Source organism: Equus caballus, chromosome 16 (assembly GCF_041296265.1).
Source record: "Equus caballus isolate H_3958 breed thoroughbred chromosome 16, TB-T2T, whole genome shotgun sequence".
Lineage (NCBI taxonomy): Eukaryota > Metazoa > Chordata > Mammalia > Perissodactyla > Equidae > Equus > Equus caballus.
Genome location: NC_091699.1, coordinates 67,482,761 through 67,500,062, shown reverse-complemented (window position 1 = coordinate 67,500,062; position 17,302 = coordinate 67,482,761). Strand labels below are relative to the sequence as shown.

General features: G+C 33.6%; 1 protein-coding gene across 12 annotated transcripts in view; it reads right to left on the bottom strand.

The window, feature by feature from the left end:
• Window positions 1-17,302, bottom strand: part of SLC4A7 (solute carrier family 4 member 7) — a 105,439-nt gene that overhangs the window by 36,021 nt on the left and 52,116 nt on the right. For 8 of the 12 annotated variants that reach the window (XM_070238995.1, XM_070238994.1, XM_070238992.1 and 5 more), the window contains exons 7-11: window positions 10,936-11,051; window positions 8,836-8,993; window positions 7,067-7,154; window positions 5,242-5,388; window positions 1,135-1,241 (exon numbers count right to left, since the gene is read on the bottom strand). In XM_070238995.1, coding sequence (XP_070095096.1) covers window positions 1,135-1,241; window positions 5,242-5,388; window positions 7,067-7,154; window positions 8,836-8,993; window positions 10,936-11,051 — 616 coding nt within the window. Of the gene's footprint in view, window positions 1-1,134; window positions 1,242-5,241; window positions 5,389-7,066; window positions 7,155-8,835; window positions 8,994-10,935; window positions 11,052-15,858; window positions 16,228-17,302 lie in introns of all 12 variants that reach the window. The other 4 variants (XM_023620820.2, XM_070238988.1, XM_070238990.1 and 1 more) reach the window with 1 other exon arrangement.

Below are 17,302 nucleotides of genomic sequence, written 5' to 3'. Positions count from 1 at the left end.
CTGACAGCAAGGGGAATCAACTCACAATTAAAAGGTGCCAATGATAATCTAGAAAATAAAACTACGTCATCAAATCAATAATTGATTATTTAAGAGCTAATGTGAGGCTCTCGGGTGACCATGAGATCAATGGGGGCCTGACTTGGTACTTCTCACTGATAAACTCCATCTCAGTTTGAAGTTTGAAGAAGTAAAAACAGTAAGAGCTAACATTAAACCAGCACCTTTCACATGGGGACCGTCTTATTCTTTATTACATTCACAGAGACTGAAATATTAGTCAGTGAATTAATTGTGATTTTAAGCTCCTCTAAAGTATATATTCAGGACGCCAGTTGTGATTTATTTTTCTTCTATATGGTTCTCTTTAGGCATGTCATCAATATCCCTAATATGTCTTTATAAGATTTCCTGTTTTTTTAAAACAAATATTCAAGATCTTTTAGTCCTACAGAGACCACAAGTGGACAAAACAGTATCAATAGCCACATGCTTTTCTACAGTACGGAAATTCCCAAACATTTCTCTACTTCTACAAAATATTTTAAGACAAGGTTTACACCTGGCAATATTTTTATTCTTTATTCCAAAAATTAACTTCTTCAACTATTTTTCTAACTAGATTTCCAGAGATTATTACCATGGTTTAATTATGCTTATCTAATTTTACTTTATCTCATGATATAATGCTCATTTAAGAGTTTTAAATCTATGCACACACACACAAAAACATTGGTTATAATTCATCTCTGCTCCCATAATTCTCTAACTTCATACGGATAACTGTAATAGCACTCCACATCTTTTTCAAAAACGTTCTGTATAGGCAATGTAAATTAACCTACTATATAACTGCAATATTCTTAACATATGGTACATAATATTTACGTTTTAAATTAAAGCTTGGTATATAGAATCCAAGTATATACTTGTGTAAATTATTTTAAAAGGTATATTAATTTTCCTTAACATCACATATCTATGCAATAGTGCATATTTTTTAAAATATGAAAAAAATACTAGACAAGATTAGGTTCCAAATACTTGCAAAGAAAAAGAATGTTTATGCCTTTCTCATCAAATCAAACCCTAGTGCCAAAAAGATACCCACAGTGTATCACTATTTGTACCCACCGTCCAGTCCTCTGTAGCTCAGGCCCAGCATGATGAGCAGCCTCTTTAGGAGTCTCACCAGAACTAGGGGCAGATCCATTGGGAAATACAGGAATCTTTCTTTTTTCCTGCATTTCACAAAAAAACACATTTTCAGAACTCTGTTTTAAGAAAGCTGAGATGGCATCTTCAATTAGAGGGAACATGAGACCTCATACTGATTATATACCTAATCAGTGCTCCCAGAAAATATGCTTCCTAATGTAAACTTCTACTTTAAATAGATTGCACTTTAGAACAGAAGGTATTATTTGTCTCTATTAATATTTTAAATTTATGATTGCCTTTTTCCATTCTGTATCCTAATATCAAACACAATAGAAACATATTCATACACACCATTTCAAATTACTACTGAGCAATAGGAACATACATATCCATAAAAGCACCTCTGCAACAAGAATTTTTAAAATATTGCTCATCACCTACTGAAAATATACTTTACATTAAGAAGAAAGGACACGCCATTTTTCTTTTACTAAAATACTTCTCTTAAGATATAAGTAGCACAAGAGACGTTTGTTAAACACATTTTCATAAAAATCAATTTCCCATTAAATTTTACTACAAATTCAAGAGTACTATTTTCATGATAAAGGATCTTCTCCCTCTCAACTGAAGAGAAAAGAGTGAGGTTTTAATTTGGTACCTCCAGAGTTGAGAGGTTGCTGGGCCTAAAAGAACATATGTGTGAAAGAGAGCGAGAGAGAGAGAGAGAAAGAGAAAGGAAGAGGAAAAGAAAGAAACATGGGATGGCTGTTCATCCCAGGAGGTCCCCTGAGTCAAGGGCTCTGGCGCAACTACAGACTTACACTACCTGGTTTATACGTTTCATAACTCTAGAGTAGCAAAACTTACCAATAATCATAAGATTGCCATTTGAAAATGTCAAAATTAAGACTAACTTACATCTTAGATCAAAGGGGAAAGAGAAAACAAAATAAAAAAATTCCTAGAAAACAAACATAATGGAAAATACTACACATTACAATCTATGGGATACAGCAAAAGCATCATTCGAGAAAAACTAAGCACTTATATTAAGAAAAAATGAAAGAATAAAAATAAATGAACTAATCATCTAAGTCAGGAAATGTGAAAACAAAAACACTTCCTGTAGGAAAATGAAAGGAATGAAATAAAACAGCTAAAAGCAGAAATGGAGTTAGAAAACAATACATTTTTAAAGAAAGAGAACTGAAATAAATTTTAAAAGCTGCTGTATTTGAAAATTATAATAAACCATTAGGTAATACACAAAAGATATGACAAGGAGGCAACTTCACTAACTGAAGGAAATTTTATATATATATATATATACACACACACACACACACACACACACGTATATATACACACACACACACACACACACACACACACACATAGAGAGAACTGTACAACCCTATGCAAATAAGTTAAAAACCTTGATGAAATGGGTATCATTTTATAATGTCTCAAACATAATGTCCCAAAATTTACACCAGAAAAGAGGAAAATAGGCAATTTTCTAGAAAAACATAATTTACCAAAACTGACCCCAGAAAAAATAGAAAGCTCGCATAAACAAATTTCCACAGAAGAAATAAACAGGTTGCTGAAGTCTACCATACAACAAAAGATTCAAGCTCAGATAATTATACAAAGGAATTCTTTTCAACTTTTAAAACCAAATTATTCCAAGCCATTTAAAGTTTTAAGAACACAGAAAAAGGAAAACCTACAACTTTGTTTGTATAAAAAAAGTAGAATGATGACAGCAAAACATGAAGCCTGAACAAAAATCTACAGACCAATCTACTTACAAACAGAGATACAAACAACCTAAATAAAATATTAGACACAGACCACCAGCACGTTAAAGCCCAAGTTTGGTTTATTCCAACAATGCAAGTGTTTTCATATTAAAGAATCTATTAATATAATTTACCATAATAATCGATAAACAAAATTTATACGATCATCTCCAGAGATGCTAAAAAGCCTTTTGAGAAAATTCAACATAAACTTATAGTAAAAATTTCAATATAACAGAAACTAGGTTACATTCTTAACAAGGTAAAATGTGTATTCTGGTCCTAATGTCAGTAACTTAAGGAGAGGAACACTAGAGATACAGACTACAGTTAGGAACAAATTTAAAAATGCCCATTTAAACTACTACTTACCAGTATTAGAGATTTTAGTCAATACAATTAGACAACAGAAAATATATAAGAGGTATAAGAATTAGAAAAAGAGGGATAAAATTACCTCATTGTAGATGATATGACTGAAAAACTACTATATACAATAAAAGAATTAAGAAAGGTAGCAGGATTAAAAAGAAATATACAATAACCAACAGCCTTCACATATATAAAACCAATAAATGGAGGATACAATGGAACAAAGACCTCATTTACAACAGAAATAATAAAGATAAAATACTTATGAATACACACACCAGGAAGCATGTAAAGTGTAGATAAGGAGAACTTTATAACATTCCTTAAGTACATAAAACTAACTTGAAATAGGAGAATAAGTGGGGAAAGATATGACATTCTTGAAGAGATTCAATGTTATAAAGAAGTCAATTTTCCCTCAATTCATTTAGAAATTTAATTGCTACCTCAATTTTTTAAACATAAGGTTTTATTTCTATAAATAGAAAGCTTATTTTAAAGCATACATAAAAAAAAAATTATGTAAAGATAGCCAAGAAAATTCAGAAAAACAAGAGAAAGAGAGGGATCAAGAATGAATCTAGAGGCCAGCCTGGTGGCACAGTGGTTAAGCGCGCATGTTCTGCTTTGGTGGCCAGGGGTGACCAGTGCGGACACAACACCGCCTGGAAAGCCATGCTGTGGTAGGCGTTCCAAATGTAAAATAGAGGAAGATGGGCAGGGATGTTAGGTCAAGGCCAGTCTTCCTCAGCAAAAAGAGGGGGATTGGCAGATGTTAGCTCAAGGCTAGTCTTCCTCAAAAAAAGGAATGAATCTAGATCTACAGAATATTGAAACATACCAAACAGCCTCAGAAATTAAAGTGTGGAACTGGCCCATGAATAGACAGGCGAATGGAAAAGAAATTACACAAACAGTCCTGAATGCATACGGAAATTTAGTAAATGATAAAGGCAACATCACCAATCAACGGAAGTAATGCTTAACTTCTTAATAAATTGGGACAACCAGTCAACAATTTAGAAAAAAGATAAAGTTGGATGCATACTCCACAAAATACACCCTGATATACTCTCAAGAATCAACGGACGATTTAAATGTTAAAAAAAAGCTGGCAGAGGGCAATGAACAAAAATATTCAGAAATATTCAACCTCACTAAATACAGAAAGGCAAATAAAACCACAATAAAATAGCTGATATAACAAGATAAGGATACCTATCAGACTCACAAATATCACAAGTTTGACAACACACTGTGTTAGTGAGGCTGTAGGAAAATACGCGCTCTCATTTGTCACTGTAGGAGTTCAGTCCAGTAAGAGGAGATTCTGGTAATATCTACTAAAATTATAAATAAATTCCCATGTGAGCCAGCAATCCTATTTCTGGGAATCTATCCTACAGATACATCTGCACGAGACTAAAATAGCACATAAATCCTATGATACGGTTTGTAATACCGAAAGACTGAAAACCATCTGAGCCCAGGAACAGCATAAACTACGGTATATCCATAAATGGAATACAACAAAGCTGTGAGAAAAAGAACAAGGAATATTTCTATGATTTCCTATGATCAGATCTCCAGGATATATTGTTACGAAAAAAGCAAAGTGCAAAACAGTACATATAGTATGTTAACTTTTGGTAAGAAAGAAGAAGAAATAAGACTGTATGTTCATATTTCCTTGTACTGAACAAAAAATTTAAAAACTAGTAACAAATCATGACCCACAGGAGCTAGGTATAGGGGTAAAAGAGTAAAGGGGACACAGGGGGGATAAAACTTCTCTGGGTGTAACTCTTTACATAGTTTTCATTTTTGAAAATGTATTAACTTCTCAAAAAAAATTTTAATTTAAAGAAAAAGTAACTCGAAGAACTGTGTGGATTCTTACCTGAGAAGGAACACTTTTTGGTGGCTCTATGCGTATAGAAGGATCCCACTCTCCTGGAGGTAGGACAGTTACTTGATCTAAAAACTCATCAATACCAGATAAGAGGTCATTTCTGTCTTTTGCTTTATAAGCTACATCATGAAAAATCTAAAGGAAAAAAACATAATGAGTAAAAGGATTTTAAAGTTGAAAGAAAATTCTACACATAGTAAATCCACTTTAGATACCATAAATAAGTTTCCAATAAAGATAATCACCTAAACTCTTATCCCAGGCAGGTCTCCATCCCACACTGGGTAACAAGTATAAAAAATAACCCACTATTTGTATTATCAGATGAATTAACAGTAACAAACAACAAAAGAAAATAGTGATGTGTTACGACAAATTAATTTTTAAAAAGAAAATTTTACATGGGAAATATTCAGTAATTCACCACAGAATAAAATAATACTGTAGTAAGTCATTCCCTTTCTATGATATTTTAATGTCATTTATCCTAAAGGAATAATCATGGCTATGCAAACAATTTTACTTAAATAATTAATTTATTTGATCACTTATATTTACTGAGTGCCTTCTACTTGCTAGGCACAATTCTAAGCACTGTGGATAGTGCAATGGACACAGATTAGGAAAGGTCCCTGTACTCAAGAATGTAGGAAAAAACAGTAAGACAAGTAATTACACAAACACATATTGCAGGTAATAATAAATCCTCCAATAAAAATAAAGCAGTGTAAAGGAAGGAAAGCTGATGGGAAGAAGAGGGTGGCCAAGGAAGATCTCTTAGAGGACGTAACACTGTAGGTGAAATCTGAATGAAATGAGGAAAAAAACATGCAAAGTGTGTGGGAGGGGTGGTGGTGGGGAGCTGGAGGGGTATTCAGACAAAGGGAACAGCAACTGTAAATGTCTAGAGGTAGAAACAAGCATAACACATGTAAGGAACAAAAGGAAAGTTGATGTGGCCAGAGCAAAATGAGGGAGAAGAGGTGAACAGTAGGAAGATACAGGTTTCAAGAAATACAGAGGCTAGATCAGGCAGACTTTATTCAGACAATGGTAAAGAGTTTAAATTTAAACATAAATATATAACAGGATGTCACTGACACACCAGGATCAAGGAAATGTGCATGTTATTCAAATCTGCATGTTACTGATAGTGTACAAGAAAATACTGTAAAACAAAGACCCATAAAATCCACTTTAATCGCCAAAGAAAAGAAGGTAAGAAAGTCTAAGCCAGAGTGGCAAAGGAGATGGAAAGGAGAGGGCAGATTAAATGCAACACACACTGAAGAGGTAAAATCAATAGAATCCGGTGACTAACTGGGTGAGACTGGACAGAAAAAGGGGGCCAGGTTCAGACAGGCAGGGTTTCAGATCCTCAGGGACAAATGGCAGAGATGTCTAGCTCCTAAATACAAAGCTCTCTCCCAAAGAAAGACTGATGTCCTGACCAATATAGGCCATGGTCAAAGATGAGGTCCGCAAAAAGAAGAGAGAAATTACAGAGAAAAAAGGGAAAAGAAGAAAAGACAAAGCCCTGAGGAAAACCAAAAGAAACAATATCCTGAAATCCACGATTGAGAAAATTTCAAAATTTCAAGAAGGTGGTCAATAATTTCAAATGTGGGGGAAAAAACCAGAAAGGTCTTGAGGACTTTAACAAAGGCAAATAGTTGAAGAAAGAATATGAGATAAAATAGTACAGACAAGTAAGGAAATATTTCTATGCTTCACATGAAAGAAAGGAGAAGTATGATTTAATATATATTATATGCTTCATAATCAGTGTCCACTTCAGAGGGTATTTAATTACCTCATCGGTCATGAGAGTGGCTATTGATCTTCCAATTTCATGGTATTGTGGCGCCTTGCCTGCTGGACCCAATAACAGAAACAAAAACCTAAAGAAACATTAAAAGACAAAGATTTAAAATAAAAAACATACACACAGAAATCTAGGTGATCGTAAAGAAATCATTCAAACGTAAACAGAAACAACACTCAGACCTCTTTCCCATCCCCTACACCAATCACTGGAAGAAAGATGGCAACTCCATTCAGAATAAAACAGACCACAAAACTAAGAAAGGTACATTCACAGTCAACTTTCTAGCAAGTTACTACTGCCCATCTTCCTCAGGGGAAAACAGTAATTAAGGAATTGAGTGTTTTACATTAAAAGTTCCATCATCCGTATCCTTTTGAATTTGAATAAATTTTTTCTGGTATGTACTGACAAAAAACTAAATTAATAAATAAAATGAGTATCAATCCCATTTAAGTACTTAAGTACAAACTTGTGTTGCCTAATAAAATAGTTGAAGTGGGGCCAGCCCCGTGGCCGAGTGGTTAGGTTCGCAAGCTCTGCTTTGCTAGGCCCAGGCTTTCACCAGTTTGGACCCTGGGCGTGGACATGGCACCACTCATCAGGCCATGCTGAGGCAGCGTCCCACATAACACAACCAGAAGGACCCACAACTAGAATATACAACATGTACTGGGAGCTTTGGGGAGAAGAAGAAGAAAAAAAGACGACTGGCAACAGATGTTAGCTCCGGTGTCAATCTTAAAAAAAAAAAAAAAATTGAAGAATATACACAAAAGATCCACAATCCTTCTATCTGGAATCTGGACAGACTCTAATGTGGTAAATAAGGAACTAATCCCTTTGGAAAGAAAGAGAATTTTTATTTATAACTCCAAATTTAACATCTAACCTCATATTATTTGATTTTTGATTTATTAATAGTGACTAAATAAAAAGTATTTAACTTCCTACTTAGTTATATCCTTATTAACACTACAGTAAAATATTAATATTCACACATTCAAACTGGAAATATTCATCTTCCTGCTTTATGAGAATTTAAATATTAATCTATGGAATTATTTTTCTCACTTAGCTTAATACTGCACCATTAATGCAACTCAGTAAAGCATACTAAAAATAGGTATATAAATTCTAATCAAGCTGTAATTAATTCTTCATATTTACTATTATAAAAACAAGAAAATATTTTGAAAATTATTCTCATTTACAATTAAGTTTAGTCAATAGTTAACGAACTCATTACCTTTTATAACACAATTTGATAACTATTCTTATAGATATTCCCCTGATTAATACCCCTATTCTAATTTTTACTTATAATGTATACTGAGCAGATTTTGCACAGGTCAGAATAAAGCATTGTTTTGTTTTGAAAAATAATTTAAGTCAGGCTTGACCTTCCCAAAAAAGTGGCAGAGAAGGATTCAATTCCATTCTTTCTGACTCCAGTGCTTGCTAGAAGCATAATGCATCTAAAATGACGAACTGTTTGTTAAACCAAAGCTCCTAAGATACTGAACTTCTTAAAAAGTTACAAATGCAAAGTAGTTTTTAAAAGGATGCTTGGGGGTTTTTTGTTCCAGAAAGAAAAATAACTCTTTTACGCTCTAATAGTCAAAGCATTTGGTGCAATGACAATACTAACAATTAAAATGATTTTTTATTACATAAAGCAATATGTTTATTCAGTGGACAAAAATTTTTAGATTATGGACATGCTGGGAGAATTTTAAATGGAACGAACTCTTTACCTCGTAGGAACAGGGACCTCAGTCAACCCTGAGAGGAGAACAGCAGGTGCCAGTCTCACAAACGCAATTATAGGTCTTTCCAAAAAGTCTACTTCTCCCACCAGAACATTGGACGCCTCAGCTCCCGATGGAATTTTTCTCATGAAATTCATATCAACCTATTGACAAATAAATAATGCTTAAAAATAAAGTTTGCATGGTATTTATATGACTATTTAGAAGGAAAGAGGAAAGAAAAGATACTTTTAAGACTACTATTTGCTAATCAAAACTGGTGATCTAATGAACACCAAAATTCTCACAAATACAAAGAATGCAATAGACAAATATAAAAAAAAGCAAGCAAAACACATCTATCAAATAATATTCCCAACAGTTTTAACTATCAAAATCTTTACTATTTCAGAGATCTAAGTTATCAAACATACAAACTAGAGAAAATTTGCAATGAATATAGCACTATTCATTAAAAACTACTAGGGACAAAAATATAATTCACAAACTAACAATGGTTCATGAAATTATACACAGTGCTAAAAAACATTCTAATCTTAGAAATGAATTAGTCCCTTTATATTTTATATATATTTTTTATAAGTACTTGTTATTTTAAAGAACTCTGAGCATTCCCCAGTATTTTCATTAAGCAGAAAAAATTTTTATTTAAAACTAAAATAAATAGCCATTACTGGTACAGATATATGGTAGTGCCATATAATCAAATTTAGTTGTCTGTGTATAATTACAAAGAAAAGGTTACAAACATAGTATCAAGGTATGGGAACTTCTTCATTTATATGCAGTTTCACACAAGTCACTAAACAACCACTTACAGGGCTATCTATTAAAAATAAAACCAGCACTTACAGCGGGCCTCTTGAGTCCCACACCCAGTGTGCCACAACTACAGTGCCAGGAGGCAGACTCCTGCCCAACAGGAGACAAGGAGGTGTACACAAGGATAGGCCAAGTAAAAAAAAGTAAAACTGTGACAGAGGAACAAAAATAAACGGCATCTGCCATGTCTACAGGAGATCTATAATGTAAATTACAGTAATTTACTCATTAACAAGAATAAGTTGCAATTGCACTACTGAACACTTTTCACTCATCTGAAATAAAGGAGCACCAGTAAAAATATGATCAAGTTAGGACAGAAGAATTAAAAGCACAGCAGCCTTTCTGTATAGTCAATGTCTTGTAGGCAACGCTGCTTCTAATTTTAGAGCATGAAGGTCAGCAAAGCTATAACGCAAATCATTTAAACTCCTTTTCTGCAAAATGTGATTTACAGACTTTGCATCATAAAATAAAAGGCTTAACAAAAATGAATCTTACTTGAAATAATCACATTTAATTAAAAGTCTGACATTGGATGCAAAAACATTAAAGTACTAAGAGTATCCCATAGCAAATTAACACCATCAAAAAATTACAATGGCCACATTAAATCAATTATTCAGAAGTAGTACTCAAAGGATGCTTTAAATTCGATTGCAATTTGATCTTGCAGGTTTTGGCCATGTTTTATAAGTTTTCTTTTTCTATTTTACCTAAATAATCATCCACCAAAATAAAAAAACCACAGTTGAGATAGGTGAGTTGTTTTTAAATCCATGCCTTTACCTACCCATGGGGAAGCACAAGTACGTTTCCCAGTGACATTGCAGAAACTAATGATACCATAAGACAGTAATTCTGGGATCAAATTACAGCTGAGAAAAGGCTGAATCACAACTGCTGTAAGATCATTCCCAGAACTAATCTTTCCACCTGTGGTAGCTCCAGAGCAAATGACTGTAATTCAAAGGTACTGAAGTTTCATGGTATCTACGGGTAGGTATAGGTGAAAGACCATACTATACACAGATTCTTTTGTCAGAATTCCTAAAACTAGTAAGATCTAAGTTATTCAGGTGCTCTGAGATTGTTACCTTTCTCATAATTTCTGATCTTAAATTAACATATCACAAGGATCACATGGTTTGTAAGCACCAGTCTATTAAAAAATTATTATAATCAATGTTAATGAAGTCACATCGCTAGCAATTTTCCCAGTTAAGAACGATTAAGAAAATTTATAGTTAATGATAGAATTACCTTGCTGAAGTCAACAGTACTATTTTCTCTGCTTCCTCCACTTCCATTACCTTTAATTTCTCCACTTTTACTATTGTCCAAGTTTCCAGGTGCAGACTGTGGAGAGGCCAAAATACCTGTATTTAAGAACAAACAAATTCCAAATTACTAAGTAGAAAATTCACTTTGCAACCTAACTCTGCTCATATCCTGAAAGTGATAATTTATTAAAAGCAAATGTGCAAGGTAAAAAAAAGAAGTGCCAAGTGTTAGTACCATACCAGCAAGACTAGAATAACATTTTAAGCAATAACAAAGCTATAAATTTTAATATTTAAAATAATTGGAATTTACAAAAATGGTGGCCTTTTGCAAAAAGAAAAAAAGTGAGTAGGTGAGGAACCACAGAAGATGGAAGCCTTGAGTCTGATTACCACTACGAATGCTTAACTTAGGTAATACATTTTTGGTTCATCTAATACACACGTGAACTACAGAGCTTAATGATGCCTAACTACACTTAGCATGCTTACATCAGTAACAATATAAATTTTCTGATAAACCCTATGTGTAACTCAGAAAATTTAAAAGCTACATCAACTTAATGTAGGTTAAATTTACCATATCTTCCATAATTGTAATAGTTTCCTCAAGAATTTTCATTTCTCTTGGGTAGTATTTATGTGCTGCCTACTATTACTCCTAAGAAATACAACTTTAAAATACAATAGAAATGCTTTTACAACATAAATACAAAGACTAAGGGTTTTATAATCAAACAGATCTGTGTTGAAATAAACACTCTCAGCCACTATGTCACTATGTGACTTTCACTCACTCACTCAACCTCTAAGATTCAGACAATTATCTAAAATTAGTTTGTTTGGATTAGAAATGATAGATGTATGCTCTACAAAATGAGTTGTTTGGATTACAAATGGTAGATGTATGTCCAAGCATTAGCACACTCTTTTCAAGTGACATTCAACAGCAACATTTCAGAAGAATCAAATAACCTAAAAACACCCTGTGGCATGTGACCATCGTTACCACTATGAACTTTTACAAAAAGTTCAAATCTCAAAAATTTTAAAAGTACATAACCACAGATTTCTACCATTAAATGTATCTCATCTTTTCAAAACACTCAAGATTTTCTAGTTCAAGAATAGAAATCACTATGACCCAAAACACTGAGTATCAAAGGAGAAAAAGCACTAGGCTGAACAAGAGACTTTACATTTAGTTTGTGTCATTCATGATAATCTAGTGACCCAGAGAAACTGAATTAAACTGTTTGTGGTTAGATCCTATAAACTTTAAAGTTAATATTGGTAATTAAGTTCCAGAATTTTACGCACATCAGATATACGTGATGCATCTAAGGCAGCTCTCACTGTTGTAGAATACACTGTTGTAGAATATCACTAAGAACTGAAACTAAGTCATTTGGCTTTATTGCTTAAACTCAACGACAGAAGACCTTTGTGATACCCACTTCTCTGTTAAATACCTAAACTAGGATGTCACCGCGATCCAAAAATCTCAGTATGAAAAGCACACGCAATCTACTTAGCGATGTGCTCTCTGGAAGTGTTAATTCTGAAATAAAAACTATTTCAGAAAACTCAATTCATTTTTTACCATTTTAGCTTAGCACAGAAAAGTTAAGATTCCTCTTCTTTGACCTTTGTCCCTAAACTTCCAGAACAGAGTCCATTCCTTTATTAAAATATATACCAAAATGGAAAAAAGTTAACCAGTATTTTTCAGTGGCTTCCAACAACTCTCACATAAGAAAATGAGGAGTATTATTAAGGCCCTGGAGGTAACTGCAACTGAGCACCAATACAGATCCTCCTAACTACTACCTGTATTCCATCTGTAGATGCAGAATCCAAAGAACACCTATGCACCGTTTCCCAGGATAGTCCCAGCCACCAGATTTTGGGGAGAAGAATGGAGTAAGGAGAAGGCTATGGGAGAAAGTAAGGATATGGTAGGAATGGGAAGAAGAAATGATGGGGAACTCAACACTGACAAAGCTAGAAGATATGACCTGAAGTCACTTGGCTAACCTGGTCATCTTGGACCTATTAAAACTAGCACGCCAGGTACATGTTAGAGTTTTCCACCATCATCTTCTCTATGCAGTCCTTCTCAACCTCAGCTAAGTTAAACCTGTTTTCTCAACCAGTCAAGGAAGTCTCCCTGCACCTACAATAAAGTCCTAGTGCTTAGAATTAAATAAGTTCCCCCAAATTAAAACTATCATTAGCACTGATAACTCAGAAAAAGAAAAAAACAAAAGTGAACATGTGTATATATAAAATACTGGGATTTAAAAACCATACTGTGGTAAATCTATAATTTTGCCCTCACATCTTTTTTTCTCAAAATAGCAAATCTAACTAGAGAAAGATAAATCAAAGATATCAGAGTTTTCTGTCATTGAAAGTTTCAAAGTAGATGTAGTTGGAGCACTAGTTCTCAACCTGGGAAGATTTTGTCCTCCAAGAGACATTTTCGGTTGTCACAACTGGGGAGTGCTACTGGCAGCTAGTGGACAGAGACCAGGGATGCTATTAAATATCCCATACTGCACAACATAGCCCCCTACAACAAAGAAGTGTCCAGCCCAAAATGTCAGTAGTGCCAAGGCTCAGAAACACTGAGAATACAGTTACAAACACTAAAAAATGAGTTCACGTCTTTTACATAGAATTATTCTCCAAAAAATAACTAATGAGAAACACTAGTTTCTTTTTTACTATGGGTATGGACAAATCATGACCCAATGACACAAAAATCTATGACACTACCCTCTCAAAAATGATGCTGAGGCCACTTTCTTCCACTAACATAACATCAGACTTCAAGGAAACTCAACTAGAGCTTCTAGGTGCTTTAAGCACCAAAAGTAACTAAACAGGGAATAATATATAGCTGTCCCTATTATTTTAATTACATACCTTCTATAGATACCTTCTTAAACAATAATTATGAGCTTTTTCTTGTCTTTAGAAATTCCTTCTCTTTCCTCCATTCTAATTTCTTTTCTTCAGAAAGGCTGATAACTCTCATGGCATTCTTACCGCAGAGGGGAGAAAACAAACTTAACTGTGTTCCTCAATTCTCAGTTAATTGCTCCTTTTATCCCCTTAACAACAGGGCCTAACAAGCCATTGTGAATCCATATTTAGTCACTTATTATTAATAACATAGAAGCTGGTAAAATAAGAAATGTTCAGTGTTACTGACAAATATAGGTAAAACAAATGGAAGGAAGTAACTTTAAAATCACTTTTGTTTGAGGAAAAACAGTAAATCTTGCCGGTTCTTTTCAATTAAAATGAGTGTTGATTACTTCTGAGTAATTATTTCGAGGTATTTTTTTCTCCTTTTTGTTCAGTTACCTCATTATTATACTATTTTTTCATGAAGTAATAAAATTTACAACGAAATACTAGCCTATGGATTGTCATAGGTAGATCTGAGTTCAATTCCTTGGTCTGGTCATTCACAGTACAATCTTAACATCTCTGAGTTTTCTTCATTTGTAAAAATACGGATAATACGAACCTCATCAAATTGTTAGAAGGATTAGAAATATGATATTTGAAAAGCACATATTACCGTGTGTGGAACAAACTATAAAACAATGGTAGCTGTAACTCTGATCATAATGTTACAATGATTTAGCTACAAAATTTCCATTTTTCACTTCTAAAAGTATATCCTTTTTGGCAACTATAATGCACTTTGATGGATGTACTTGTAAGTTTGGGTGAAGCCAATAAAGGAGGGAGCAGGCTGTCACATGGCGGGAGGAGGACCAGGGTCTTCAGTCAGGTGGCTTAGGCTGCCACTTACTACTTGTATGATCCAGTGGAAGTTACCTAATTTTTCGGAGTCTCAGTTTCTGAAAATGGGTGTATCTATTCAACTTTCACAATACATATTCAATAGGCTAATTTAATAACTATAAACTACCACTGAAGTGTTAGATTTTATCAGTATTATGGAGAAATGTGATAATACTTAATGTGATTAAAACCACTAGTTAGCATTTATATACGTCACATTGATACTTAGCCGTCAGTAAAAAAGTCATTAAAGAATACTTCTTTATATGAATTGGGTGGAAAGATACACATGTATAAATGTACATACAACTAATATATAAGAGCCAAAACTGTCATACTATATAACCCTTAAACAAGTTACCAACCTTTTATCCACTAAGAAATAACTTTTCTAATTCACATACAAAAATATATCCTAGCCACAACTATAGAAACTCTGGTTCTGAAAATTTCAAGGTGAATTTGGATTAAAGATAGATACGGCATTAAATAAAGGTCAACCAAAGTCTATTCGAAATATAATACTAGTCTTGAAATAAGGACAATTCCAGGCAGTCACTAGAGAACTTCAATCTTCTCAGAGACAAAATGAGAAAAAGAACACTCAATTCTATTTTTGTTAGGAAGTTGAAACATACTGTACTCTTTGGACACGGCAAATAACCAACAAAAGGTACATCATCTCATTATAATTTATGTACAATATGTGTTCATTTGCCCTATGAATGAAATGCACAAGAAGCCATCATTTTTAAAAAATCATGGCAAATTAGAAGATTACTTATAAAAATTTCTACTTTTTTTGAACCATTCAAATGCCCTGACCTGTAAAATCTCAGTAAAAATTTTTGAAAGGGCTTAAATTATGTGTACTCTTCTTTGTAGTCTTCATAACTTAAAGTTTTTAAAAATTCTAACCCCTTCTATAATATACTATAAAGAAAAAAAACATGCAGAAGTCAAAATAAATTATAAGCATTATCTACATATGCTGCTAAAGCTCTGTGCTGAAAGGCATTCCAAGTGCAAGTGATCCAGAGGCAGAAAGCACCACACATGGAGGATTTTGGATAGTTGCCTGGAGTTACGTCAACATTTTCCTCATTCTTCTGCTCCTGGCCTTTCAGTGCTTCTAAGTCTTCCTCAGGCGGATGAATTACTACTGTGGGAATATCATCACTGGCAGGTGAAACCAGTAGTTCTGGGGCCTGAAGCTGACTCTGTTGGGAACTTCTGAAGGTCAGGCGACTGATGCTAGGGCTGGAAGGAGGACTGTTTTGAGGGGTGGGTACTGGGGTTGTACACCTTGAGCCTGCAGGGGTTCCAGCTCTTGAAGAAGGAAGAAGATGACTGAGAAGAAGAGATAAAGGCGATTCTCCTCTCAATGAAAGGTTTGAGGCAGAGAGACCTGTTCGCAAAGAGTGGCGGGAGGCTGAAAGGCCTTCCCCTGAGATAAAACAAATAAATGGAAAACAATGAAGTTCACTGCAGAAGGCAAAAAGAGACACAAAAAATCAATTTACATTGTAAATTGCAAGCTTAAAGGCTCAAAATTCAAATTCATGCTGTCAAGGTTAGCATGGCAATCAGATTTTCAAATGTTAGAAAGTCATTGAAAAGTTGCTTAAACTGTAATTAGTTTCTGGAAGGTATATCAAAAAAAACAAAATAAAAAGTAAAATACAATGTTAACGACAGACGGTGGGGGACAAATTCTGTTAGTAATTAGAAGGCCCAATAGTGAGGATTTTTAAAAAAAGAACAATATCAATACAAAGTTGCTCTTTAATAAATGATAAATTGCAAATGAGAAATAATACCAAAATAATCTAAGAAATAGAACCCAATATAAAACATAGCAGTATTGAAAGCTTATTTAACATATTTTTCCTACATTATACCAAACCACTACAGATAATTATCTCTCACAAGAAAAGTCCACATTAACATGACCTAATAATTCCTAACCTAAAATCGGTATCAAATCTCTATAACATTAAGTCAATAGGGCATCACCTACTGGCAGTGCTCTCAAGTCAAACTTAAAAACCTAAGACAAGTTATAAGAAGATTTTTTAAAAAGAGAAATGTAATGTCAATTTTAAAGGATACATATTCTTGAGCTCTCTAAAGATATTAATAAATATCCTAAAATATGCCTCCATTTCTAATACAGCAGATATATTTAAACAAATACAATCTTTAATTCAACTAGATAAGAATAAAGCATTTCTCATCAATAGCAATAACAAAGTAAGTCTAGAATATTTCAAAAGGTCATGTATACTTATACTTCAAACACCTTAGATGTAGCTTAATGGAGTAACATTGTTTTTTAGGAAAAACATCAAATTTAACAGTCAATCTCATATGATCTAAGTCGAAGTAATCAAAGCTACATGCTCAAGAGATTCCAGAAACATTAAAAAAGAAGACTGACCTCTAATCTCTAAACAACCATCATTTAGTTAAAAAATAAGCTTCATGCAGAAAAACTGTTAAATTACTATAATACAACAAAA